Source organism: Lonchura striata, chromosome 14 (assembly GCF_050655825.1).
Source record: "Lonchura striata isolate lonStrDom1 chromosome 14, ASM5065582v1, whole genome shotgun sequence".
NCBI lineage: Eukaryota > Metazoa > Chordata > Aves > Passeriformes > Estrildidae > Lonchura > Lonchura striata.
In genome coordinates, this window is record NC_140716.1 from 5,403,629 (window position 1) to 5,431,117 (window position 27,489).

At 56.2% G+C, this 27,489-nt stretch overlaps 3 protein-coding genes and 1 long non-coding RNA gene across 13 annotated transcripts in view; 3 read left to right on the forward strand and 1 right to left on the reverse strand.

The window, feature by feature from the left end:
* Positions 1 to 8,877, reverse strand: part of MAFK (MAF bZIP transcription factor K) — a 14,019-nt gene extending 5,142 nt beyond the window's left edge. Inside the window, exons 1-2 of one of the 5 annotated variants that reach the window (XM_021539701.4) lie at positions 8,721 to 8,877; positions 716 to 795 (exon numbers count right to left, since the gene is read on the reverse strand). In XM_021539701.4, the coding sequence (XP_021395376.1) occupies positions 716 to 751 (36 nt within the window). In that variant the 5' untranslated portion in view covers positions 752 to 795; positions 8,721 to 8,877. Of the gene's footprint in view, positions 1 to 715; positions 796 to 3,188; positions 3,331 to 4,853; positions 5,546 to 7,674; positions 8,003 to 8,120; positions 8,336 to 8,720 lie in introns of those variants that run through there. The other 4 variants (XM_085591703.1, XM_085591701.1, XM_021539702.4 and 1 more) reach the window with 4 other exon arrangements.
* LOC146766067 (uncharacterized) lies at positions 5,818 to 6,763 on the forward strand. Its single transcript, XR_014958384.1, has 2 exons — positions 5,818 to 6,110; positions 6,556 to 6,763. It is a non-coding gene; the product is annotated as an uncharacterized LOC146766067 (long non-coding RNA).
* LOC110475464 (lysosomal alpha-glucosidase) lies at positions 6,942 to 23,481 on the forward strand. 5 transcript variants are annotated; one of them, XM_085591676.1, is made up of 20 exons: positions 6,942 to 7,121; positions 14,223 to 14,754; positions 14,954 to 15,099; positions 16,031 to 16,196; positions 16,692 to 16,788; positions 17,790 to 17,909; positions 18,176 to 18,294; positions 18,363 to 18,494; positions 19,232 to 19,342; positions 20,141 to 20,254; positions 20,412 to 20,496; positions 20,840 to 20,957; positions 21,307 to 21,440; positions 21,537 to 21,688; positions 21,813 to 21,961; positions 22,042 to 22,183; positions 22,364 to 22,462; positions 22,587 to 22,751; positions 22,831 to 22,977; positions 23,171 to 23,481. In XM_085591676.1, exons 2-20 carry the CDS (start codon positions 14,233 to 14,235, stop codon positions 23,231 to 23,233), a joined length of 2,781 nt encoding a protein of 926 aa, XP_085447802.1. In that variant the 5' UTR covers positions 6,942 to 7,121; positions 14,223 to 14,232; the 3' UTR covers positions 23,234 to 23,481. The 5 variants fall into 5 exon arrangements, with proteins under 5 accessions (XP_085447802.1, XP_085447803.1, XP_021395317.2 ...); XM_085591677.1 differs by lacking the exon at positions 6,942 to 7,121 and adding an exon at positions 12,109 to 12,219; XM_021539642.3 differs by lacking the exon at positions 6,942 to 7,121 and adding an exon at positions 12,109 to 12,209.
* A 1,028-nt stretch (positions 23,482 to 24,509) lies between these two features.
* The window catches only part of INTS1 (integrator complex subunit 1), a 28,256-nt gene continuing 25,276 nt past the window's right edge, over positions 24,510 to 27,489 (forward strand). For both annotated transcript variants that reach the window (XM_021539703.4, XM_021539704.4), the window contains exons 1-5: positions 24,510 to 24,679; positions 24,819 to 25,109; positions 25,667 to 25,863; positions 26,070 to 26,207; positions 26,976 to 27,135. In XM_021539703.4, the coding sequence (XP_021395378.2) occupies positions 24,622 to 24,679; positions 24,819 to 25,109; positions 25,667 to 25,863; positions 26,070 to 26,207; positions 26,976 to 27,135 (844 nt within the window). In that variant the 5' untranslated portion in view covers positions 24,510 to 24,621. The remainder of the gene's footprint in view (positions 24,680 to 24,818; positions 25,110 to 25,666; positions 25,864 to 26,069; positions 26,208 to 26,975; positions 27,136 to 27,489) is intronic.

Consider the following 27,489-nt stretch of genomic DNA (forward strand, 5'->3'; position numbering starts at 1 on the left):
GAACAAAACCAGCCATGCTTGGCTTCAAGGACAGCCTGATTTGGTTTTGCTGGGGCACAGCACGTAGTAACTGAAGTTACATGAGAAAAGCACCAAGCCTTGCCCTTTCCTAAAGCACATTTGCCAACACTATTATTTTCAGAATCACAAAATTGTTTAGGATGAAAAACACCATCAATACCACTGAACACAGAACTTTTGAGACACCATCCTTTTGTCTTTTCAGAGACTGCAGGACATATGGAATGCAGAGCCAAAACACTGGAAAGAAATTTCAACCATGCATGAACAGCCCAGGCACAGACCACCATCAAGCTGGTATGTCTGAGGCATTTACTGTCTCATGGATCTGGGAGACACCAGCTGAACAAGTCCCTTCCCCAGTGCCTCCCAGTCCTGAGAGTAAAAGTACTTCATAGCCAAGACTGGGAGCACTGGTTTCAGGATGCTGCCAATACCTCCTGTAGTCAGAAGTCTCTTGGATAGCTGCTGGGATATGCCAGCCTCCATGCCATCCCAGAGACTTCAGGCCTCTTTCTGGGTAATGCCAGTATTCTTGTACCCTAACCTTTCCTGTAGGCAGTGGGAAATTGTATCAGCACCCATTTCTAAGAGTCTCTCGGAATGAAAAAGAACAGTCACGTACGACCAGCACAGCACAGTTCTGTGACAGCCTCCCCAGCCACCCAGCACCACCCACTCAGCTTTTCCCTACCTTTAATGCCTTGTTCGGTTTGGGATTAGTCGTCATAACCTGAGCACAGTCTTCCGGACAAAACTGCTCAGAAATTGCAACTGGAAAAACAAAACAAGGTTTCCAGGTTAATCGCAGAGGCGAGGGCAGGAAGAAAATACCCAGCACACAGCCCAAACCCCCAAATCAACCACCATTAAAAGAAATAAACACACAGTTGTTTGAAGCACTAGGATGGATTCAGATATCATTTACCCTATTCAGATAAAAGAAAGAGAAATTTGTATTGCTTTTTAACACCAAGACCTCGTATTTTGCAGTTAACCACACTAAGATGCAGCAGAGAAGACAGGGCAGGGAGGAAAGAAGGACACCCACATTCATCTGTAAACAAGAGTCACACTAAGCATCATGCACCACCTTGCCATGTGCCACCCATTCCCAAGGGGAGAATGGAGCATGGCCTTCAAGGCCCTGTCACTGGCTCACCTCCCTCTGGAGGCATCCCAGACGCTCCAAATGGCCTATTAGGGACTGAATTAAGAGTTACCTCTGCTCATAAAAGGCACTGAAAAGCCACAAGACAACAACTCCCTTCATTCTCATTTTGATGATTATTAGCTGGGTTCGAAATTGAGCCAGCAACCCAGAGAGAAGCCGCCTGGTTTGTAACCTGCTTCCAGCGCTGTCCCCACCCAAAGGAGACGCTACCAGAAAACCCAAACAGCAAAAACAAAAGCCCCCCAATAACAAAGCCAGGAAGGAGTTCACCTCTCCCAACACACCAGGACTGTTGCTTCCCAATCCTCCAGCCCCAGACTGCGAGAGCAGACCTGCTTGATGTTTTTAGTGATGTGGAGTCATGTCCATCGACAGCCAGCCCGTCCCCTGCCGTGACACTGCCCTTCACTCTCACCTTAGCCAGTGACTACACCCCTGCGACCAGCGCCTTGCAGAAAATCCACCTGCCCACACCTCCACCCAGCCCCTTCACCCCGTGGTCCGATGGTACCTACCCTGGGAGAGGCACCGGCAGCCGTGCCACCATCACAGCCTGTGCTAAGGCTCCCCAGAGGGGAGGGCGAGGCTCCGGTGCCCCCGACACAGGGCGGCTTCGAGGGCTGCGCACCCGCGGCACCGCAGAGCGCTGCCTGTCTGGCGGGAGTCCTCTCTCCCCCCCACCTTCTCCAGCCCAGCCCAAACCCTCCCCATTTCCACGTCTGCATCGTGTCACACATCCTAATCATTCATGAAAAATCCAGCCAAAGCATCCCAAGCATGATTCCCTTCTGATAGTTGCCATGGTGACCTTGGGAAAGTAGCCAACCCGGAGACAGTCACCATGGAAACAGAGAAGCCCAAAAGCAATAATGACTTCAGGTCATGTCTGTGCAAAGACATCACGAGGTCGTCGGAGAGTAAACAAACTCATTCATATCTGCAAACAGGGGTGGCGGGATTTGGGGGGCTGCAAAGGTGGGGCGTGGGGACCAGTGGGAGCCGGGTGGGTGAAGGTGCTGGCTCAGCCCGTGCTGCTGTCACTTGAATTTTATCAGTCAAGGCACCTCATCATCACACGACTTACATAAAAATCAAGATGAAGAGCAGGAGGGGGGAAAAAATAATCCTGTAATTGCAGAGCTGCAAGATACTATCCTAGATATTAGGGAGTGTATTTAGGCGCCTCCTCTATTTTTAAGCCTGAGACAGCACAGCTCTCCATGTCTGGAGGAGGGACAAGGACAGCCGCACAGCACACAAGCCAAGATGCTCCGTGATGAATGGACCACTTACAGCAACTGGTGTGCGCTGCATTTTCTAGAGCATCACCGAGTCCTTCCCTGCTCTCCTCCAGCACTGAGCCCCACCCTGGGCACACCTCAGCCACAGCCCCTTGTCTCGCCAGGACAGCAGGAGCGGGCAGGGCTCGGGGCAGGGGGGCAAGTCCCAGCCCCTCTCGGCTGACAGGCGGGGATGTGCCCAGCCTCTGTCTGCGTGCCGATCTCCTGCGAGCACAGGCACCTCTCCAGACCCCAGCACTGCCCTGTCCATCGCTTCCCCTCCACACCAGGCGTTTGCTGCCCACCCTACCTCCCGGCCGGAGCCGCAGCCAGCCGCTGGCAGCCGGGGCGGGGAAGGGACGAGCTGCTTGCGCTGGCCGGGAGGTCTCGGAGCGGAGGAGCGCAGAGGAAAGGGCCGGCAGCCCCCTCCCTGCAGAGGCGCAGCCGGGCCGCAGGCAGTTGGTGCCATAGTTATGCAGTGAGTCACCAGCTGTTTACAGAGTTGGAGCGCTCACATTCCCACAGCATCACAAACTCTTCCTTCCCTCGGCGGCATCCCCCCGCCCTCGCCGCCTCCATCCCTACAAGGGAAGGGGCGCGCTGGCCGCTCGCCGCGCTGCGAACGCCGGAAAAGGAAAGGCAGAAAGGAGGGGGAGGCCGACGACAGCCCCGTCACACCCACCCAGGGCACAAAAAAGCCTTTTGATCCTCACCCAGAGCCTCTTCAAAGCGTTCTGTGCGCCAGCCGATGGAAAAACTGAACGCGGCCACTTGGCCGCGCGGAGACGGAAAGAAATGTAAAGTATCATGGAAAACAAGAGCCGAGGGGTGAGGTTGCCTCCGGTGGGGGTCAGCGTGAGGGCTCACCTGCCACCCTGAGCAATGCTCCAGCTCTGAGTGATGAAACCCTGCTGGTCACCTGTTGCTCCATGTCACCAAAGCAACAGCTCCTTACCCTGCACATTCCTCAGAGGACAGCACAGGCGCTTGGCTCAGCGTCTTCTGCTGCACACCTGTCTCCCCCCACTCCAAAACACCCCGGATGGGCCAGCATCCCTCAGACACAGGCTGGGATCCACCCTACTGCACCAGGGGTGCATGGCCAGAGCTGCTGCTGACACAGATTAACGAGAAGGTTCAAGGCACCATCAGGAATTGTGATGCCAGACCCTCTTAAAACAAGGGTGGGAGACAGTGGGCTGGCCTGACCCAAAGGGCAAGATTTCATAGAGCCTGTAGAAACACTCAAACAGGCTCAAGTCTCACACTCAGATACGAGTGCAAGGGTGAGTCTTATCTCTGCACTAGGTGAAGGCACAGGTGTGGTCCTGGCTCCGCTCGAAACCGATACAACAACACTCGCAATCCTCACCAGCAGTCCTCCAGGGCCTTGGGCCTCATCTCATCTACCAAATCCTTCCCATCAGGATTATTTGGGACTATTCAGCTACCAGCAAGAAGACACTAAAAATCAGCATGTCATCCCCCTTACATTTGTTACTTACAAAGCAAAACCCCGCAATGAAATCATAAACCACTCTGCAAACAAGTCATACCCAGCAGCGTTCCCTAAACATGCTGCACAGGGGTCTTCTGGGATCCTGCCTGCGATTTGATTATTAGAACCCTTTTAGTCTTTACCCTACTCCTGCCCTTCTTTCCTTAATTGCATTTGCTGCATCACATCTAAAATTAGGAGCTCAGCTTTTTGGAACAAGGACCGCGCTACATCCCTGCTCTGTAAGCAGTACGACACATTTTGAATGCCACATCAATAAAGCAGCAAGTAGTATTACACCAACTGTGAGGGGAAAAAGCTTTTCCAGAGCAGCTCCACGCTCGTATTTACAGCAAGTGTTTTGACTGTGGGTTACATAAAGAGCCCTTGTAATTCTGCAATAAAGTTACCCATTGACAGCCTTGCCAACGCCCTCTCCCTCTCTCAGACAGCTCCTATGCCTCCTGCAGCTTCCTCCCAAAAACCTGGAAGTCTCCAGCTGACATCCTAAGTCTGACAGTCTCAGAGCATCTAGAGATCCCAGTTCCTTCGCTCTGAAAGGGAAAGGCAGCAGAAAGCCTGACTCAGGCAGAGGTAGGACACAGCTTTCCACACAAGGCTTGCAATTAAGAAAGAAAACATGCCAGAGTGAGATTTCAGACTTTCCACGCTACAGGGCTTTCCAAGTGCGTTACACATTAAGGAATTACTATAAAATCACTGCTGACACCCGACAACTGCAGATGAACTTGAATTTTAAAATTCTTTCTATGCTGAAAGACAACCCCGGCCACAACACGAGTGCCTGGCAGACAGCCCTGCTGGTGTTTAGCTTCCATCCTCACACACATACAGCAAACTGAAAACATGCAACCCTCACCTTCCTCCAGGCCAGCGACGACTTCCCGAGGGCAGAAAAACAGCGCAAGGTTCAAGCGGCGACGGGGATCTCTGCCATCACGTCTCAATTCAGCACTGACAGCTACACAGGGAATACTCTACTCCTTCCCAAATGCAGCCATTTAAATCCTAGGCAGCTGTTTAAATTTCTCGTTTATCCTCAAGTTTTTCCCAGCTCCAGAGCGCTAGTCAAACGGATGTGCCTACCACGGGTAACATCTGAGCTGACAGGTGAAGGCAACTACAGATGCTTAAATCCTCATTGCCGTGCCGCCGCCGCTCGGAGGCACGACACGGATTTCCAGCACATTGCAGCATGGTAGGCAGAGCACCATCCCTCTCCCCATCACTCAAAAAGCCATTCTCCTGCTCTGACAACCTTCACACATCCTGTAAGGCAGACTGACGCTTGTCACTCATTTGTAATGAGAGCGGGGAGGGACGGGCTGGTGGTGTGAATCAGAGAGTAGAGAAGCATATGCGAGGCAATATATTTGACATGAAGAGAGAGAAGACACAAGGAGGGGGTGAGTCACTGTTTACTGTTCTAGAGGAGCTCCACACAGCCCTCGCCCAGCTGGCCAGCTTTCCATTTCCCTTATGGATCGGAACCAGCATCCAGCAGCAAAGGGGAGACTCAGGAACCTTCAGAGCACATTTGAGAGCTGCCAGGACACAGCTCTCTGAGGCGCTCTCTGGGGAAGCCTGGACATGGATCAGACAGTCTTCAGTGGTTTGGTAAACAACCTAGTCAGAAGCTGCAGAGAGCCTGTGGTTAGGGAGCAGGGATATGGAGCACCAGGCGGGCACGTCTGTGTGTCACCTCTGAAACTTCATGGAGGAGGAGGCTGAAGGGGAAAGGTATGCGACAGCCAGCCCTGGTACTGACAAGCTTACAGCACTTTTTCCATCACGTGCTTGTAAAACGCGGTGACAGAGATATACTGGAATTACACCTCAGCATCACCAGCCCAGAGATGCAGCTCCCCAGCCGGACAAGCTGAACCACCAAGCAACAAGTAACTTCCTCGGATGCACAGCCAGACCCTGGGGCAGAACTGGGATTGGGATTCCTAACTTTGCTGCTTCTGACCCAAAGTGCCAGCCATCAAGTCAGCGATCTTCACTAACTGTAATAACGGAACATAGCGGCATCGCTATTTGGCATCCTTCAATATTGCAAAGCAGTGGGATCCACTATGCAGCCTGTCCCTCAACTCAGGAGCACAGTGCCAGGGTAATTGCTCTCACTACTGCCTTCCCCCAGCCCTTGTGCTGACGGTCACAGGGCACTGCATTGCTTGTGCTTGCTTCATGCTTGGAAGACTCTCTGCCCAAGTTTGAAGATAGCCTCAAACAATAGCTGAGACAGAAGTGGAAATTGCCTGTTCATCTCTACAGGGTGCTGAGCCTGAAACTTCCTGATAATTGAAAGTGCTAGCACCGCTCAAGTATTTCACAGCTGGATGTTTACAAAAATGATCAGTGAGCGAGCTTATCCCGCAAACCCCGACTGCCGCAGGGGCCAGCGCTCCCAGCTGTCCTTTCTTCACTTCCCAAACATCTCACACAGCTAGAGATTTTCAATACCAAGTCCTGCAGCACATTCCATGCCATTAATCATCTTCCAATGCTGATGGAAATCAGAGGGTATCAAGCTGATCTGTATTTTTCCCTTTCAGGAGGCACACAGCAGTACTGAACTCCATGCTGCAACAGATTGCCGAGACGGGCGACGGCGCAGAAATGACATAAAACATGACAAAGCACGCTGCCCTTGACAAGCAAGCAGGGATAAAATAAAAAACCGCCAACAAATTTCTGCCTGTGGTTCAGAAACAGTTGCGAAGCAAGGCGAGAAGCTGGCGTAATACAGCCGAGAACACCTAAGAGGGCTCAAAGCCGTCAAGCTCGGAGGCCGCCGAAGCGGGCAGGGTGTCCTGCCGGCCAGAGTCACCGTGTGCCCAACCTTGCGGCAAGCGGCCCGGGGACTCGGCCGGCAGCGCCGGGGCCGGCAGCGCGGCCGGGCGGGAGCGCGGCGAACTCCGCGGCCGCGCAGCCATTGGGCGGGCGCGGCGTCCATCAGCCCGAGGAAGTGACTGCACGGGGAAGGCTCGAGGAAGGGCTCTCCGCAGGCAGCACCGCGGACACACACGGAAGGAGAGGGGGGAAAAAAAAGAGGAGGGACGCACGCTGCTTTCATCAGTGAGGAAAAAAAAAAAAACATAAAACACCGCCCACCCACCAGGTAAACTCGTTCGCTGCTAAAAGCCCGACAGCACGGGGCGCAGGGCTGGGGCGCGGGGCTGCGACCGCCACAGGGCTCATTACAAAAACTGAAAGTGCAAGAAAAAGGCGTGCAGCTTTTCAGGGAAACACGCAGCTCGCACTGGCTCCCTCCACCTTCCGCAGTCCCAGCTCAGCATTAGGCACGCTAGCAAAGGAGGGGGCGGCCAGGTGAAAGCGAAAATGGAGGCCCTTCCCTTTTCTGTAACAACTTTGCCCAAAGGGGGCTCGTTCCTAATTTGAGACCTCATGGCCTGCTTTCAGCAGAATCTGTAAAATAAATCCTCCACGGAGAAACTCACGAGGGAGAGGAACGGGCTCTCAGCCCGAGGAAGAAGAGGAGGAGGAAGGAAACAGACCCTGACACACTGTGAGAGTTTGGCGATCTCGGTTCCCGTCGCTCGTGGTCTGGATGTTTCCCCACCTTATGCCGCTGCCGTCACGGGGAGGTTGAAGAGGTTCCCCCCACCCACCTCCGCACTCCTGATTAGATCCCCAAACCGTCCCGCACCCACCAGACAGTCACGCGGCAGTGCCCGCTCCCGGAATGTCACCGTCCCCTTTCCTCCCACGGCCCGTCCCTCGGCGGCCGCAGAGCACCCCGTTTCCAGGGCGGCCCCATGCACACGCAGCCCTCCCTCCCCACAGGCTCCGGCACCGAACACACCATGCACCTCTCCCTCTTTCGACCCAACCAGCAGCTGTGCTCAGCAGAGATAAGCCCCCCACCCGCCGCAGCCCTGACCCCCAGCCCATCCGATGGGCAGCGACGCGCCCGCCTGGCGTTTCCCGGTGGCGGCGGCTGCTCCTGCCCGATAACCCGGGGCGGACAGCGGATCGCGAAGCCGCCACCACGCCCGGCCACGCTGCCCGGCCCCGGCTGCGCCCCGGCTCCCTCCGTACTACAAAAGCTGCTATTCTTAGTCGGCGGAGCGCGCGGCGTCACAACAGGTTTCCTCACATGTATTTTAAGAGCCATTCAAAGGCAGAGGCAGGCAGCGCGCTCATCCTCGGGGGGAAGAAAAATAACAACAAGAGACACGGAAAGCATCACCCCGGCAAACAGCCAGGGGACCCTCAGCCCCGCGTCCCCTAGGGTGCGGGGGCGCTGCCAGCCCCGTCCCACGGGGGTTCAGCGGAGCCGGCTCCGCACTGGTGCGAGGTGACAGGGCAGCGGTGACGGCGGGGCCGTCGCGCCTCCGCCCCGCGGGGGCTTCGGGGGCCGCTCGGCGGGGGCGGGCGGCGCTCCCCGAGCCCCGCCGCCGCCCTCCCCTCGCCCTCCGCCGGGCCCCACGTGCGCGCCCGGCCCGGCCCGGCCCGGTGCGAGGGGCGGCGGCACCACGTGCCCGGCGCGGTGGTGACTCAGCACTTTTACCTCCGCCGCCCCGCCCGCCCGCGCCCAACCGGACCCGACCGGACCGAGCGGGACCCGGGCGGGAGCCGCGCCGAGCCGCCCCTTCCCCCGCCATCGAGCGGCAACGCGCGGCCACCCCCCCTTTCCCGGCTCCGACCCACCCCCCCGCCCCCGCCCCCTCCGCGCCGCGCCCGGGCGGCTCCTCACCTGCGTGCCGGCGGGAGCGCCCCGTGGCGGGGGCGGCGGCGGGGGCGGCGGGGGCGCGGGGGCGGCGGCGGGGGCGCTGCGCGGCTCCCTCCTCCCTCCCTGCCAGCGAGTCCCGCGGACAACAACAAGCGCGGGGCGGCCGCCTCCCCCCCGCCGCGCCGCCGACCAACCAGCGCCCCCGCCGCTTCCGGCATGGCGCGTCACCGCGCGCGTCACCGCCCGCCCGGCCCGCCCGCCGCGTCACCGCCGGGACCGCCCGCGCCGCGCCGTTCATTCATGGGCAAGGGCGCGGGACGGGCGGGGCCACGCTGCCGGCACGTAGTCGCCCCCCTTCGTCCTCGTCCGCGTCCCCATCCTTATTCTCATCCTGGTCCTCATCCCTCCTTCACCTCCATCTTTCTCCCCATCCACACCCTGATCCTTATCCCTCTTCTGTGTCCCCTTCATCCCCATCCTCACCCTGATCCTTATCCCTCTTCTGTGTCCCCTTCATCCCCATCCTCACCCTGATCCTTATCCCTCTTCTGTGTCCCCTTCATCCCCATCATCACCCTGATCCTTATCCCTCTTCTGTGTCCCCTTCATCCCCATCCTCACCCTGATCCTTATCCCTCTTCTGTGTCCCCTTCATCCCCATCGTCACCCTGATCCTTATCCCTCTTCTGTGTCCCCTTCATCCTCATCCTCACCCTGATCCTTATCCCTCTTCATCCCCATCCTCATCCCCGTCTCCTCTACGCCATGCCCCGTGCCCCCGCCCCGCTGCGGGGTTCACCCCTCTCCGGCAGCTCCCTGCCACCCGCATCAGCCCCGATGGCGGGAGCTCACACGTTTTGTGCAGTCATAGAATGGTTGGTTAGGGAGGGACCTCAAAGCTCATCGCCTTTCAACCCCCCTGCCACCATGGGCAGGGACACCTTACGCTAGACGAGGCTGTTCCAAACTGCATCCAAACTGGCCTTGAACACCTCCAGGGATGTGGCATCCACAACTTTTCTGTGTAACCTGTGCCAGTGTCTCACCACCGTCATGGAAAAGATTTATTTCTGATTTCTAATCTAAACCTGCTCTTTGTCAGTTTAAAGCCATTACCCCTTGTCCTGCCACCACGTGCCCCAGTCAAAAGTCCCTCTTTAGGTTTCTTGCAGGCTCCCTTCAGACAGGGAAAGATGACAGTAAGAGCTCCCTGAAGGTCTCCTTCTTTTGTCCAGGCTGAGCAATCCCAATTCTCTCCTCATACAAGAGGTGCTCCATCCTTCTAATCAATTTGGTGGCCTCCTCTGGACTCACTCCAACAGCTCCATGTTGTTCCTGTGCTGAGAACCACAGAGCTGGGCACAGCACTGCAGGTGGGCTCTCACAGAGCAGAGCAGAAGGGTAGAATCACTTCCCTTGACCTGCTGGCCAGGTGCAGCCCAGGACACAGTTGGCTTTCTAGGTTGCAAGTGTTTTCTTGGCTCATATCCAACCTCTCATCCACCAGCCCCCTCAAATCCTTGGAAGGGCTGCTCTTGATCCATTCATCCCACAGTCTGGATTGATATCTGGAGTTACCCTGACCCAGGTGCAGCACCAGCACTTGGCTTTGTTGCAGGGCAAATGATGGTGGGGGAACATGTCCTGGGCATCCCAATGCTCTTGGGAGGACTCACTTGTTCCCTGGGCACCTTGAGGTGGCCACTGACTAGCCTTGTCCTCCACTAGCTCTGGACCAGCCTTTGCCAGCACTGCTCGTCCTGCAGCTCCCTGAGCATTGCAGCAGGGCCAAATCCTGCCCAGGGCTGGATCCTCAACCCAATCTTTGCACTTTCTTCATGCAGTTATGTGAGCTACTAAACACAGCACCCTGACCCCTATGGTGTGAACAGCATTTCGGACCCTGGGGCCATTCAACAATGATGATAATGCATCAAAAAATGTAATAACACAGGCAGTTGACTAAACCAAACTGCCTCCATCTCAGCTGGACTTGTTTTGCATTCTTTGTGTCCATTACAATGTTGGAAAGTCTGTGTGAGCCTCATGCAGTTTGTGCTTTCCAGCCTAAGGGCCATAACTGAGGCTGTGAGTAAGATCCCGTCTTTCCCTGCTCCCTTTGAATAACAAGAGCTGCAAAACACAGGGAGCCTCATATCTGGCACAGCCCCATGCATCTGGGCAGCCAGAGCAAGGTTTAGGTGAATGCACCTCCCTGATGTTAAGAAATCCCCATTTATCACTGGAACTGAGCTAATGAGGTTGGCTAAAGCTCCCAGGTGGTGGGTGGCATGAAGCTGCTGTCCAGTGTAGCTGCAACAGCTCGGCCTTCACCTCTCCCAGGTTTGCAGACACTGGTTGAAATACTGCCCTGGGTGCTGGGAAGGGTGATCTAAGGGCTAGAGGGCCCTACTGATGCTTCTGAGGTTTGTCTCCAGATCTCCTTTCCATCCAGGAAGGTTCTAGTGTCTCAGAGAGCCAAGCCAAGCAAGGAGAGAGATGCTGGGTGTGGGAGCCTTTGGAGCCACAGATGTCCCCAGCATAGCCACCTGCTCCTTGTGCTCTCTCTGAGTGGTGATAACCAAGAGTGGCCAGAGCCATCCTAAATCATCCAGGGTTTATCCCTGAGACATTCACAAGATGCTGGTCCTCAAGGGCAGGAGGGATGGGCTGGCTGCATCCTGCATGGGGGTTTCACCGTCTGTGGTGACAGCCCTGCATATGGGGCTCAACAGAATTGAGGTATTTCCCCCTCTTTTTGCAACAACATGGGGTTTGAAAGATCACATATGGCAGGAGGGGAGCAGCTGTGTCACGTGAAATTCTGTTTCTGGATGAATTTTGCTGTTCACAACAGGTTACTTTTTGTTTTCATTCCCTGGGGAAAGTATCTGTGCTCCAAAGGTCGGTTTTCATTCGCTGTTGAACTTTAGACATGGGTGGCCTTCAAAGTAAACAAAGAACAGCTCTCCAGTCCCTTGAAATGTGGGAAAGCCTGTGCAGCACACACACTTGTTAAGCAAATGAAGAGGAGTGCATGGGAGACAGGACCTCTGGTGAAAACTTGGATGGAGAAAGGGCAGTGTTCTGGGATGTGTGGGGTTTTGTGAGTCTGGCCCAAAACACACCCAGCATCACGATTCCCTGAAGCCACTGAGCAGGGATAAATTGCTCTCACCCTATAAGAGGGCACAGAGCTGTTCATTCTCTGGGTTTTGACACCGTGCATGCATCAACTGTGGAAAAACCTAAAAAACCCTCCACTCTCCCATACTCCCCACTCTTGAACAGCACCGAGCGTAGACACAACTATTAAAAATAAAATTGAAAAACCGCCCAACGCGGAGGAGGGGCGATGCGCTGCTACTCCAGAGGCGCGGTAGGAGCCGGCCGAGCGGCTCGTCGGGTGTTTACGGCGGGGCCGGCGGAGCCGCAGCGCCGGGAGCGCGGCCCGGTGCTCGGTGCCCGCCGCCCGCCGCCCGCCGCCACAATGTCAAGAGGAGACACGCGTATGTAAGCGCCGGTACGGCCGGAGCGGGGCCCGCAGGCGGGCAGGGGCTCCCGGGGCGCGGCGCTGCCCGTGCCCGCCCGGGGACGCGCCGGTGTGTGTGCCCACCGGCTGTGTGTGCCCACCGGCTGTGTGTGCACACCGGCTGTGTGTGCCCACCGGCTGTGTGTGCCCACCGGCTGTGTGTGCACACCGGCTGTGTGTGCCCACCGGCTGTGTGTGCACACCGGCTGTGTGTGCCCACCGGCTGTGTGTGCACACCGGCTGTGTGTGCCCCTTGGCTGTGTGTGCCCACCGGCTGTGTGTGCCCCCCTGGCTGTGTGTGCCCACCGGGCTGTGTGTGCACACCGGCTGTGTGTGCACACCGGGCTGTGTGTGCACACCGGCTGTGTGTGCCCCTTGGCTGTGTGTGCCCCCCTGGCTGTGTGTGCCCCTTGGCTGTGTGTGCCCACCGTGCTGTGTGTCCCCACCGGGCTGTGTGTCCCCTCTGGCTGTGTGTGCCCACCGGGCTGTGTGTGCCCACCGGGCTGTGTGTGCCCACCGGGCTGTGTGTGCCTATGTCCCCTCTGGCTGTCTGTCCCCACCGGCTGTGTGTGCCCACCCAGCTGTGTGTGCCCACCCAGCTGTGTGTGCCCACCGGGCTGTGTGTCCTCCTGGCTGTGTGTGCCCACCCAGCTGTGTGTGCCCACCGGGCTGTGTGTCCCCCTGGCTGTGTGTCCCCCCTGGCTGTGTGTCCCCTCTGTCTGTGTGTCCCCACCGGGCTGTGTGTCCCCCCCGGCTGTGTGTCCCCACCGGCTGTGTGTGCCCTCTGTCTGTGTGTCCCCACCGGGCTGTGTGTCCCCCTGGCTGTGTGTCCCCGCCGGGCTGTGTGTCCCCGCCGGGCTGTGTGTCCCCTCTGTCTGTGTGTCCCCACCGGGCTGTGTGTCCCCCTGGCTGTGTGTCCCCACCGGGCTGTGTGTCCATGCCAGGCTGTGTGTTCCCACCGGGCTGTGTGTCCCCTCTGTCTGTGTGTCCCCCTGGCTGTGTGTCCCCCTGGCTGTGTGTCCCCGCCGGGCGCTGTCCCTGGCTGCGTGTGCCGTGTGCCGTGTGCCGTGGCGTGCAGAGGTCCCCGGGCCAGCCGCGCGTGGGGAAGCCGCGGGCGGTTGCATAAGGCGGAGGCGCTGCCGCTCGGGGAGGTTCGCGGCCAGGCCCCGGCGGGTTGAGCCGTCCGGGTGACCCGAGCTGGGTTTAAACTTGTTTGTGGGGGATGGAGCCGTTTTCTGAGCTTTTGCAGGGAGCAGGGTCTAAATGAGAGTGAGGAGACAGAGACGAGAAAGTTGTGGCTCCTTTTTTAAGATGCTGAGATTGCTCCCTGCAAACTTAACAGCAGCATGGGGGTCTCCTTTGCTTAGTCTGGGAGTTGTTTGCCTGAGGGGTTGTGAGAATCAGCATTTATCAGTGGAAAGCAAGGACTAATGGCAAATTCCCAGCCATCCCTTGCTCAGCCCTCCCTCCTCAGGTCTAAAACCCCTGAGTCAGGGCTTTGGACGATGATGACAGAGGATGCTCGAAGAGGATGCTCAGAGCAGAGGAATGGTCGGAGCAGAGAGTGCTCCACACCTCGGAGCTGCAGCTCTCAGCATCACAGCTCTGTTCCCACAGGAAGAGCAAGCTCGGTTTTTCTTGCACCTTCCAGAAACGCTGCAGCCCATTAATTGAAACCTGGGAAAAACCCCTTGAGGGGCCACCCTGTCACCTCCCAAAAGCAAACAGTGCTTTGTCCCTCGGGACTGGTGGACAGTCTGTGTCTCCCCACACTTAGCAGGGTCAGGACCACCTAACCTTGGCAAAGCCTTCCTTTGCCGAGTTTGCCAGGTGCATCTTGGCTGAAGGTGCAGATGTGATGCTGCAGGGTGCTGAGGCAGGCAGGCTCTGCCCAAACCACAGGCATCAGGAGTTGGGGAAGCTGTCCTTGAGGCCTGGGCAAGCTCTCCCTCTCTGTCTCCTTCACACCTGCCACCATCTCCCCTTCCATCCAGCACCAGGACAATGAAGTCGTACCAGAAGCTGACAACAACACAGCCAGCAGCATGCCGGCTGGAAGAGGAGGAGGCTGCCCCCATGCCCTCCAGCCATGGGAAGCTGGCCCCGTGGTGGGTGGGCAGTGGACTGCTGGTGGCCGCTGTTCTGCTGAGCACCATCACTGTCTGGGTGCTGCGGCAAGTATCGGGGGGCTGGCTGGGACCCACGCCACCCCCCAAATGTCTCCTGGTACCCGAGAGCCATCGCTTCGACTGCTACCCAGAGCGGCGTGTGGTGGTGACCCAGGAGCTCTGCGAAAGCCGAGGGTGCTGCTTCATCCAGAGCCCCCCGCTGGCAGAGGGCAAGCAGGGGGTGCCCTGGTGCTTCTATCCCCCTGACTTCCCCAGCTACACCCTGGAGAGCCTCAACCAGACAACTCTGGGCATGGTGGGGCTGCTGGTGCGAAGGGAGAAGGCCTATTACCCCCGGGACATCGAGAAGCTGAGGCTGGATGTGGAGTTGGAGACGGACACGAGGCTGCACATCAAGGTGAGCTTCCTGCTGGCTGCCCTCAAGAGCCTGTGACTGTGCTCCTTGCTCCTGCCGTCCTGTAGGGGACCATCCCTCGCTTGGATCAAGTCTGGCATCTGCTGTGCTCCAGGCATGGCTGTGTGGGGCCAGTGAGCATCTCCAGCCTTTTGCACTCTTGCTCTGCTGGTCTTTAAAGACCTTTCTCTACCTTTTGCAGATAACAGATGCAACCAACCCACGCTATGAGGTTCCCCTTGATGTTCCCCGGGTGATGAAGAGAGCAGAAAACCCCATCTACAGTCTGAACTTCTCCTGGGACCCCTTTGGGGTGCTGCTGCAGCGCAAGGCAACAGGGACAGTGCTGTAAGAACACACCTCATGCTCACACTGTGTCAGGTGGAGAGAAGCTTTTCCCACCCTAGTCAGGAGCCAGCATGCTTCCCAGAGTTTTTTCATTAGGAAAACCCATGCTGTGAGGTCTCCAGACAATTATTGCTCTTTGTCTTGTGTCTTTTGAGAGATGCTGACATGGGGATTGACATCAGGTGGCTTCCTGGCCCCAGGGGCTGGCCATGTTCTTGCTCTGGCCATGGCAGACCTGGGTGGGATCAGCATCTCTCCAAAAACTTCCCAATGCTCTGATACCTCTCAGGGTCCTACAGAAGCCAAACACTGTGTAAATCCCAGCACATCACAAATAAATGGTCTGGTGGCTCAGGAAAGATGCCAAAGAAGAGTTGTGACTTTGCCCTCTCCCTGCTTTTGGGTTTCCCTGGCTGTCCAAGCTATGGGGACACCCACAGTTCCAGGCTTTTTGTGGCAAAGGACTGTGGGTGACTTTGCTGTTTATCTTCTGTCCCCTCCACAGCTTTGTCCACACTAAGTTGGTGGGCAGCTTAGTGTTTTGGAATCCCATTCTTTCATCCTTTTTCCCATTTGCTGGTGGCTGTGGTCAGTTCTGTACTTGGGAGCTGCTTATCAGTGACAGCAGGCTGAGAAACACCATGGCTATATCATTCAGTGGTTAACAGTAACCTGGGTGGAAACTTCTGGTGTCAAAGGGAAGGCTGTGCTGTGCTGGGTCAGGTGGGCTTGGGCTATGCCTTGTGTCCAGCCAGACCTGAATTTGCTCCTGGGCCAGGGTGTTGGGGCTGGATGCAGGGAGGGATGTGCTGCTGACTTCCCCTTGAGATGCTTTGAGAGGGAAGAGATCAGTTATTGATGGGCAAATGGATCCTAACAAGTCCCAGAATCCTCTCCTGACCCTCTCTCTTTCTTGGTGTCACCCTGGCAGGCTAAACACCACTGTGGCCCCCTTGATCTTTGCTGACCAGTTTCTCCAGATATCCACATCACTCCCATCCAAGTTCCTCTATGGGCTGGGGGAGCACCGTGGCAGCCTCCTGCACAGCCTGGACTGGAACACCCTCACACTGTGGGCCCGCGACGTCCCTCCCACGGTACATCTGCCCTCTCCCCGTAGGGGTGCAGGGGGTGAGGGCAGGAATGCCACTCTCCTGTGCCTTGGACAAACCCTGGGAAAGCATGGCAGGGGTGGGCAGCAGCACTGGGAGAGGCTGGGGATGGTTGAGGCTGATGAGCAGGTATGTGCCGGAGAGGATTTCAGAGCAGTTGCAAAATGCTTTTGGCACTCCAAAGGCACTGGGTGTTCTGCTCCACCCTGCTCCTCATGCAATGTGTTGTGGTGAGGCAGGAGGTTTTCCCCTCACCCAGCCCAGCTCAGAAGCAGCCCCTGAGCTGGAGGAAGAAGCAGCCTCCCATGGCCTTAAGATCAAAACCTGTCCTCATTCCTTGTCTTACGCTCCAGAGGAGTGACAGATGCCTGGTTAGGTAGTGGCAGCATATACAGCTAAGGGTCATTTATTCACCTTCAGTGTCATGGGGTTCTCCTGCTTTGCCCTCTTTGCTGTCTTACTGGGCACCTCTTCTTGCAGGAATCATTCAACCTGTACGGCGCCCACCCCTTCTACCTGCTGATGGAGGAGGGTGGAAATGCTCATGGTGTTTTCCTACTCAACAGCAATGCCATGGGTAGGTGACCATGGCACCCCAGGTCAGCTTGTCCATGGTGGAGGACCTGGCAGATTGGGACAGATGGGAGCTGCTGGAGTGGCCAGTCTGGGACCTTGGGGTGGGAGGGAGCCATAAAAAGGAAAGCTGTGGTTTGATGGCTCCGTTATTGAGCGCAGCCATCTGTTTCCTGGCTACGGCGGGGCTCTTTAGCAACTGCCGAGCAGTTTAACCACACGCCCAGCTGCCGAGTTGCCATCAGGAAAGCAAGTCCCTTGCATGCAGTTCCGTGCACATTCCCCCTGCAGCGGCAGCGGGGCAGGGCTGGGGCGCAGCCGGGGGTGCCATCTGTCACCCGTGCTCCTCCCAGCTGCGCTGTGCCAGCTGCGGCCCCGGGATCTGCCCGGGTGTGCCAGCTGGTAACACAGCAGCTCCTGCGGGCTCCCGCCGTGCCAGGGGCAGCACCAGGACCTCCCGTTCCTCCCAGCAGTTGCCTCTTGCAGCCAGCTGGGATGATGCTGCTCGCAGCAGCGCTCCAGCTGTGCTCGGCTCTGTTGCTGTGATGCTGCTGAGGAGGAGCTCCTGCGAGATGCAACCACCTGAGCTGAGGTGAAAAGGCTGCTCCATGTGAAGAGCCCTTCCCAGGAAAGGCCTGGCTCCCACGTGCTTGCTTGTACAAGTGGCTCTCTATTCATTTAGGAGGGGTTTTGGAGGAGGACATGAAGGAAAGCACGGCACTGAAGTGCTCAGTCTTGGTCCAGCAGTGGAAGCTGGCATAGATTGAGCTTAAAGAGCAGATTTCCAAGATAGCATCAGCACATGATTTCTCTGGGCTGTGATGATTTAAGCTTCCAGACACCCATTTAACATCTGCTGAGTGCAAGACAGGGATTTCTCTCTTCCCCTGAGCATTGCCTGTGGTGCTGCCTGGGCCCCATCACAGGGGCTAAGGTCTGGGGGTTGCTCCTCATTTGTCACTAACTTTTTCTCTTCTCTTTCCCTTTCTACCTTCCCACTCAAAGAGGTGGCTCTTCAGCCTGCTCCAGGCCTGACCTGGAGGACTATTGGAGGAGTGCTGGATTTTTACATCTTCCTGGGTCCTGATCCCAACATGGTCATCCAGCAGTACCAGCAGGTCATAGGTAAGTGCCCACACCCCAACACAGCTCTTTACAGGCACCTCCTTCATGCCCACATTCCCAGCTGTCTCACCCCAGCTTCACCACCATCCCCAACCCTCTCAGCAGGTCAGGGTTCAGCATCCCCCAGCTGTTCCATCCCCAGCCCTTCCAGCACACTGTGGTCAGTGATCACCTTTTATCCTCCCTCTCCCCTTACCTTTCCATCCTTTTGAGATGCTGCTGCCATCTTGGGTAACCCCATCCATGCCCCCACTGTCCCACTGCAGGTTTCCCAGCCATGCCACCCATCTGGGCTCTTGGCTTCCACCTCTGCCGCTGGGGCTACGGATCCAGCAATGAGACGTGGCAGACCGTGAGAGCCATGAGGAACTACCAGATCCCCCAGGTAACCCCCAGGCCTGTGGGGCAGGGAGTCCAGTATCCATCACCCATTCCTGAGCCTCTTTCCCACAGGATGGGCAGTGGAATGACATCGATTACATGGATGGGTATCGGGACTTCACCTTGGATTCCCAGAAGTTTGCTTCCCTCCCCTCCCTGGTGGAAGACCTCCACAAACACAGCCAGCACTACGTCATGATCTTGGTATTCCCCTCCTCTCCCACTGTGCTGTCTTTGCTGCAGGGATGTCAGACATGGGCATAATGAGTGCTCCTGGTCTCAGCTGGTCGTTCCTGGCTCTGGGGATTTTTGTAGGAGGCCAGTTCCCAGTGCTGGTGAGGCAGCTGTAAACTGTGCCTGGAAATCCCCCTAATGCAGGGACCTTGGAGACACAGCCATGTTCCTGTGCTTTGCTTCTATCTTTCTGTGGGTACAAGGATAGCCCTGACTCCTGTGGGTCAGGCAGTTTAACTTGTGGGTGCTCAGCTCAGGTGCCCTCACATCGCCACATGTGCTGAGATCTTGTGACCTGGCTGTGATGTCCCTTCTTCCCTCTGCAAGGAGTGGGAGTACAGGTTCTTCTTCCTGGAGGCAGTGCAGACCAGATCCTTGCAGGGGGAAGTTGGATTTCCTCCTCAATGAACTCTCTGTAGTAGCCCTTTCCATGACCTGACATTTCTTGCATAAGAGCAAGATTTCTTGTATTTGTCTCCCCTTCCCCAAAACACCGTAACTGTCCTGGGGACTTGCAGAAGTGGCATTTTAGAAAACATGCCTGGAAGCGTTGAAGCAAGTTTCTCTTCCCCTTGGGGGGAAACAGCCGCCGTGTGCGGGCTCTGGCTGACCCTGTCTGAGTTCTCTGCTGTGAATCACACCGGTGTGCCCAGGGGAAGGAGCCATGGGCTTCCTGGAGGGGCACTAACCCTCTGCTCCATCCCCAGGATCCTGGCATCAGCAGCACCAGCCCTCAGGGCTCCTACTGGCCTTTTGATGAAGGCTTGAGACGGGGCTTGTTCCTCAACACCACCCAAGGACAGCCACTCATCGGGCAGGTGAGGAGCTCCAGGGGGAAATCCCAGCCCAGTGGGGTTGTGCAATACCAGGGTTGGAATTTCATCGCAACAGAGGGAAAGCCAAGTGGGCAAGGGACTTCTCTGGGATAATTGCCAGAGCTTGGCTCAGCCCTGTCCTCCTCATGTGTCACCTCCTGGTGTCTTCACCACCCCGGGACCAGCCCCTGCTCAGCAGAGGAGCCTGTGGAAGTCATATGAGCTTCACAGTCAGCAGTGCTGCCTAAGGCCGGTCATCTGATTTCTCTCCCTTCCTGTTTCTGGGGTGAGGGGAGGTTGTCTGTGATGAACAGTGTGCCTCCAGACCTGCTCTGCAGCTGTTCCCTCCCACTTTGACCCCTCTGGCTGTTTTCTCCCACCTGCTCTCTCTCACTGTCTCCAAGGAGGGAGCTTTTGATGTAGCCTGAAAACATGGGGGGAAATGAATTAGCTAAAATTCCTGGAATGAGGCAAAGCACAGAGAAATCATGGCTTTTCCCTGACATGTTCTTGGTGAGGTGGTATCAGGCCTTCTGCAAGTGAGGGCAGAGCAGCTGCTCCATCAGCTGCCACTGCCCATGGACTGGGCAGCACCTGGTCCTCCCAGTACCATGGGTGTAGGAGGGATGCTCTGTGTGTGTAGCACCCAGGACTCAAAGCATTGGCTGGGTTTATCTTCTGTCTGATTGCCTGTTTCACCCCCAGTTGAAATCCCTGGCGTGCTGTGGTAGCCTGTTCCCCATGGTGGCTCCCCACAAATCAGCTGCTCACTGAACCCATGGATTTGTGGTGTCCCCACAGGTCTGGCCTGGTTTCACTGCCTTCGCAGACTTCTCCAACCCAGACACACACCAGTGGTGGCTGGAGAACCTGCAGCACTTCCATGCCCACGTGCCCTTTGATGGCCTCTGGATTGTAAGTCCCTCCTCGCCCATGGGTTGCTCCTGCCAGCAGCTCAGCTCATGCCTGCTGTGTGTCCTGGCAGGACTGTCCCTCAAATGCAGCTTTTCCAGCTCTACCACAAATCCCAAAAACACACACCTGAAATTGCAGCACAGTTTTCTTTGCTTAGGACATGAATGAGCCATCCAACTTCATGGATGGGTCTGAAGCTGGCTGCCCCCCAGGAGAGTTTGACAACCCACCCTACACTCCAGGTAAGGAGGGAGGTGAGGTACAAGGCTGTAATTATAGGTACAGTGTGCTTTGAGATGGCTGCCAACTGAGTGTGGTGAAGGAAAGCCATTTCTGAGACACATTGTGTCTCTTTTACACTCTGAATGCCTCCATCCCTACCCTGATGTGCCAGTATCCATGTCTAAGCCATGCACACTTGTTAGGGCCATGTCAGGGTACAGGATGGGGCCATTTGCATGAACTTTTGGCACTGGGTTGGCAGTGACAGCTGGGTGTGGGAGGACTGACCCAGAGCCAGCAAGTGTGGGGAGTTCATATCCCCTGCACCCCAAGTGAGTCCAACTGGGCTCTCCCTCCTGGCAGCTGTGCTGGGCGATTCCCTCTCTGCAAAGACAGTGTGTGCCTCGGCAAAGCAGAAGGTCTCGGTGCACTACAACCTCCACAACCTCTATGGGCTGATGGAAGCCAAAGCCACAGCAAGGTACCTCAGCATCCCGCTTCCTGGCAGCCTGGGGATGTGTTGGGACAAAATCCTTCTCAGAGCTGAGTAGGAAAAGGATGGGGATTTGAGTGTGATCTGAAGTGGAGAAGCTCTGACTGCTCACAGCTTCTGGGATGGGAATAACCTGGGAGAAGAGGGGAGCTGACAGTGCTCTGGGAGGAATGGGTGAATGAGGCTGGTCCTACTGGAAGCCTTTGCCGTAGTGCTCAGACTGACTCTCCACCCCTCTGCCAGGGGGCTGGAATTTTCCCTCAAGTGTTGTGGGATAAGGCAAACACCTGGTGGGCTGCTCTTACCTTCTGCCCCCAGCTCTCCTGTTGTTTTCCAGCGCCTTGATCAAGATCCGGGGCAAGCGCCCCTTCGTCATCTCGCGCTCCACCTTCCCCAGCCAGGGCCGCTACTCAGGGCACTGGCTGGGTGACAACCGGAGCCAGTGGAAGGACATGAGTTACTCAATCCCAGGTGGGTGGCACACAGCCCCTACCACCACTCCTAGAGCTTTCTGCTTGTTTGGACATGTCTCCAAAGCTGTGCCCTGTTGACTGTCCCTGCCCTCAGGGCTGCTGAGCTTCAGCCTCTTTGGCATCCCACTGGTCGGGGCAGACATCTGCGGCTTCTCCGGCAGCACCTCGGAGGAGCTGTGCACCCGCTGGATGCAGCTCGGGGCCTTCTACCCCTTCGCTCGCAACCACAACACCCAGAACGAGAAGGTCGAGGGCAGGGTGCCCAGTGGGAGGCATCCTAGGGCTGGGATGGGGGATGTGGGATGGGGGATGAGGGATGCAGGAGGTGGGGTCGGGTGGCACAGCTGCTGACTGCCTGTGTCTCCCCCAGGCCCAGGAGCCAGCAGTGTTCAGCCCTGCAGCCAGGACAGCCATGAAGGATGTGCTGCTGACCCGCTATTCCCTCCTGCCCTTCCTCTACACCCTTTTCCACCGTGCCCACCTGCAAGGGGACACTGTGGCCCGGCCCTTGTTCTTTGAGTAAGGCCATCCCCACCAGGAGCTGGGGAGATGCTTGGGCTGAATCAGAGGGATCGAGCAGCATCTCCATTCCACCACAGGTTCCCTTGGGATGTGGCCACGTGGGAGCTGGACAGGCAGTTCCTGTGGGGCCGGAGCCTGCTGGTAACACCAGTGCTGGAGCCCGGGGTGGACTCAGTCACAGGTTACGTTCCCCAAGGCACGTGGTACGACTTCTACACGGTGAGAAGCATCATGGCATTTGGCTGGGGGCTGGGTGATCCCTGCTTGACCCTCTTGGGGCTGGGCTGGGAAGCCCTGGCTGAGCCCAGTGTGCCCTCGTGGAGGGAGGGTTGGGGATGGCTGCTCCTCAGACCCATGCCTGAGCCCTGGTCACACCCACGTCCCTCACCCCCCACCCAGGGCTCCTCGGTGAACAGCAGTGGGGAGATGTTGAAGATGTCGGCCCCTCTGGAGCACCTCAACCTGCACATCCGGGAAGGTTCCATCCTGCCCACCCAGGTGAGTGTCCACCCATCGCCTTCCTGGGTGCTGTTCGCAGCATGTGTGTCCCCCAACACCTCAACTCCTGGCCCCCATCCCCCAGTGCTCATGGCCCTACAGAACCCATGTCTTTGAACCCCAGAAACCGGGAACCACCACAGAGGTGACCCGAGGGAATCCCTTGCATCTCATCGTGGCCTTGTCCTCACATGCCACTGCCTGGGGTGACCTTTTCTGGGATGATGGCGAGAGCCTGGACACCTTCGAGAAGGGCAACTACTCCTACGTGATGTTCAATGTCACACAGGTGGGATGTGGTGGGGAGGGCAGGAGTGGGGTGTCCATGGTACCTGGTCACCTTGAGCTCATGCTGTTCCATCCTACAGAACATCTTCACCTCCACTGTCCTCCATGCCAGCACCGAGGCCACCAAGGTCACCGTTGGCACACTGAGCATCTTTGGGGTGCAGAAACCGCCCAGCAAGGTCCTCCTGAATGGCCGGGAGAAGCCCTTTTCCTACCTGGACAACCAGGTTTGGCCCCATTTAAGAGAGAGTGTCCCCATCCTGAGGGTCTCCACTCCTCCTCCTCAAGGGTCACAGTGCGACCAAAGAAGGGGGTCAGGACTCTCTGTGGCTCTCCTGCCATGCCAGGATTTAGGGAAAAGCATTCTCCACTTCCCTCCTGTCAAGGCTGTACCCCAAAATGTCTCCTCTTCCCCCACAGGTTCTCACCGTGAGTGACCTTGGCATGAGCCTCAGCCAGAGCTTCTCCCTGCAGTGGCTGTGAGCAGGAGGCCCTGGGGTCACCCTCACCTTGCCAGGACACCCTGCCAGGAGAGGGTCCATGCTCCAGCCCTGAAGCCAGGATGCTGCCATGGAGAGGGCACTGGGGACTGTCACCTGCTGCTGCTCGTCCCACTCCAGCACAGCTGGGGACAGGGGCGTGGGATGGGGGCTTGGCTGCTGGGTGCCCCCTGCATGGTCCTGGGTGGGTGGTGTGGGTCCCCACTGCAATAAAGGCATGTGGAGAACTTGTCCTGGGAGCATGATATGGGGACAGAAGGGGTGGGCAGCCAGTTCCTGCTCTTTTAGTCCTCCACCTCCATTCTCCTGACTCCATCACCCTGATTTCAGCTGCTCAATTTTAGTCCCAGTCCAACACCTCCTATTCCAGCCCCACATTCCACCCCTCCACTTTCAGGTACTACTTTCAGTTCCCCAATTTCAGCCCCTGACTGCAGCCTCCAATCACAGAATCGCAGAATCACAGAATCGCAGAATCATAGAATCACAGAATCACGGAATAATGAGGTTGGAAGAGACCTTTAAGATCATCAAGTCCAACCTATGCCCTAACACCACAACTAGACTATAGCACCAAGTGCCACGTCCAGTCTTTTTTTAAACATATCTAGAGATGGTGATTCCACCACCTCCCTAGGAAGAAAATTCCAGTATTTTATTATCCTTGCAGTGAATTTTTTTTTCCTAATATCCAACCTAAACTTTCCCTGACATAGCTTGAGACTGTGTCCTCTTGTTCTGTCAGTTGCTGCAATCCCACCTCCTTGATTCCCTTCTTTGACCCCAGAACCCCCAATCACAGAATCATTTAAGCTGGAAAAGACCTCCAAGATCAACTCCAGCCGTGGACTAATCACTTTTTCCAATACACCATGGCGCTGAGTGCCACGTCCAGTCATGTCCTGAACACCTCCAGGGACGGTGACTCCATCACCACCCTGGGCAACCCTTTCTAATACGTAATCCCCCTTTCCGTGAAGAAATTCCTCTGGATGTCTGACTTAACACTCCCTGCTGCTGCCTGAGGCTATGCCCTCTTGTCCTGCTGCTAGTGGCGTGGGAGAAGAGGCGGATCAATCACCGAAGAACACATTTTTTAACAAAACGTTCACATATTCCACCTCTCGCGGCCCCTCCGCCCTCGGGCTCCCTCAGAGCCCCCGACCCGGGCGGTGCAGTTCCCCTCCCGCCCGCCAGGCGGCGCTGCCCGGCGGGGCGGGCCGGGCCGGGCCGGGCCGGGCGGCGGTTCCGGTTCCGCGGCCGTCGGTCGGTCCTGGCTGTCGGTCCTGGTGTCCGTCCGTCCGTCCGTCCCCGGTGTCTGTCTGTCTGTCTGTCCGTCCGTCCGTCCCTGGGCCGGTGCTCGGCGGCGCCATGAACCGGCCCAAGGCGGCGGCCGTGCGGCGGCCCAGCGCCGTGCCCAAGCCCTCCGGTGAGTCCCGCGGGGCCGGGCGGGCGGGGGCTGCGGGCGCTGTCCCTCACTGTCGCTCCCTGTCCCTCACTGTCGCTCACTGTCCCTCCCTGTCCCTCACTGTCACTGTCGCTCACTGCCGCCCTGTCTCCCCTCGCAGCGCACCCGCCGCCCGGAGATTTCATCGCGCTGGGCTCCAAGGGGCAGAGCGGCGAGGGCAAGGCGGCCGTGGCGCTGCTGAAGCCGGCGCCGCCCGGGCTGCCCTCGGAGCGCAAGCGGGACGCGGCCGCCGCCTTGGCGGGCCCGGCGGGGCTGCCCGGCCTGACCAAGCGCCCCAAGCTCTCCTCCACGCCGCCCCTCAGCGCCTTGGGACGCCTGGCAGAGGCGGCCGTGGCGGAGAAAAGAGCCATCTCGCCCTCCATCAAGGAGCCGTCTGTCATCCCCATCGAAGGTGAGGTCTCGCTGCGCTCCTGCCGTCGCACGGAAGCCTCGGGGAAACTTCTTTCTCTGGAGTCTCATCCCGGGAGTCTTTCTTGAAGCCCACACTGTAATTATGTGCTGTTCTCGAGGGTTTCCTTCCCTGCATATGGGGCTGAAGTCAAGGTTTTATCTTCTTTTGGCGTTGGGTTGTGTTCATTCTGTCTGACAGCTGTTTAGCAGCTGTATGTGAAATACTCCTTTGAGGAAATCTCAAAGTCTGGATTGTGGTATTTTATTAATTTACTTCTTTAGTAAACTCTCGGTCTGGATGTTGCCTTTTAAATTGTCATTCTGTTTCTGATGTTGGATACATTTCCACAGGAGTGTGCTAGCCTGGAAAAACAATGAAGGGGCATCTTGAGTTGTGAAGCAGAACTTTTAATGGCAACTGAGTAGGGAAAAGCTATTGCAGGGGCTAAAAGTGAGCTGGTCTGTCCTTTGCTGTGCCTTGTGACTGATTCTGCAGCATCTCAGGGTGCTCATTTGCCATGAGGGTAAATGCTGATGCCTGTGTGTTGGTGGTTGCAGTCGTCCCCACGGTGCTGCTGGATGAGATTGAGGCAGCAGAGGCAGAAGGCAACGATGACCGTATTGAGGGCGTGCTGTGTGGAGCTGTGAAGCAGCTGAAGATGAACAGAGCCAAACCTGACACCACTCTCTACCTGAGCCTTATGTACCTGGCAAAAATCAAACCCAACATATTTGCCACTGAAGGAGTTATCGAGGTGAGGACTCACCAAGTCACTGATGGATCATTCCTGCCAAACTGTGAGCAGAGTTGCACTTTCTCAGGCCAGAGCATGGTCTGCATGGCTTTGTGAATACTAGAGCTCTGCGACAAGCTGCTGCAGTTTGTAGTTCTCTTTCTGCATCCTTTCTCAATAGATCACTTGTTAATTTATTTTTTTTTTTTTGGTGGCTGTTATTCCAGGCACTGTGCAGCCTACTCCGAAGAGATGCCTCCATCAATTTCAAAGCCAAAGGGAATAGTCTTGTGTCTGTCTTGGCATGCAACCTTCTCATGGCAGCCTATGAAGAGGATGAGAACTGGCCAGAGATCTTTGTCAAGGTTGGTGAACTGAGGGGGCTTCTGCTGGACTGAGGCAGTGGTGGGCAGACGAGGTTGGGAAATGCGGATATGTTGGAGTAGGGGATTTATTAAAGCTGTAGGGAAGGGGGTGGCTAGTGTCCTCTTGTCCACTGGGAATGCAGCTGGAGGAGGTCAAAATTGGAGTCTGGGCCCATCTTTTTAAAGAAAAATCTCCATGGGTTTCTGGAATTGTCTTAAGTCTATTCTTTTCTGAGATGTCTTTGAGAGTCTGTATTGATGTAAGTGTTGCAGAGACTCCTTGCTTTCTATTTGGTGTGTAGGGATTAAAATAGCTCATTAGCTCAAAAAGGCTGAGCTGACCAGCTTCTATATTTTGATGGGAGAAATTGTTGTAAAGTCTTTCTTGAGAAAGTGCCCAGTAGAGCTTGGGATGTGGTGGTGTATATTTTTGCTCTTGTATGATTATCTGGTCTGGTTTTAATCCATGCACTGGTTATGCTAGTTTCTTATTATATATATATATATACACACACATATAGTATACTATATATATTATATATATATATATACTATATATATGGATATTATAATATATATATTTTTTTATAGATTTCCAACATAGACATATATATGACATATATATATATGACATATATATGTATATATGTCTATGTTGGAAATCCATAAAATATTGTATCCATAAAATATGTGTATTGGAAATCCATAAAAACTCACAAATACTTCTTTAATTAACCCCATGAAAATGGACTGTGCTCCCTGCTGCAGGTGTACATCGAGGACTCCCTTGGGGAGCGCATCTGGGTGGACAGCCCTCACTGCAAGATGTTTGTGGATAACATCCAGACAGCTTTTAACACAAAGATGCCTCCTAAGACCATGCTCTTGCATGGAGAAGTTGGACGTAGTGGAGGGGACCTTAGTGCTGGTAAGATGATGTTTGGGAACCAGGAGCAAAGGTTTAGGGAGAGGATGGAGTCTGCAGTGCTTATTGACTGGTTAGAATAGTTTGGTACTGGATGGAGTCACATAGACCAGGCTTTGAGTTCCAGGCATTACTTTTCTTCTTTTTGGGGCTCTTTCATGTCCAGAGGATGTTTGAGGGTAGTAAAAAATGGGCCTTTAGGGGATGCAGTGTGAGAGGCTGTGGTCTTGCTGGAAGGGATCCCTGAAAGAGGCTGAACAAACCAGAGCACAAGTGATTGATTTCTAGAGAGAGAAGCTGTGTGCCGTGAGTGATCTCTAGCAAGAGGAATTATCTCATGGAGAGTGCTGTGTTCTG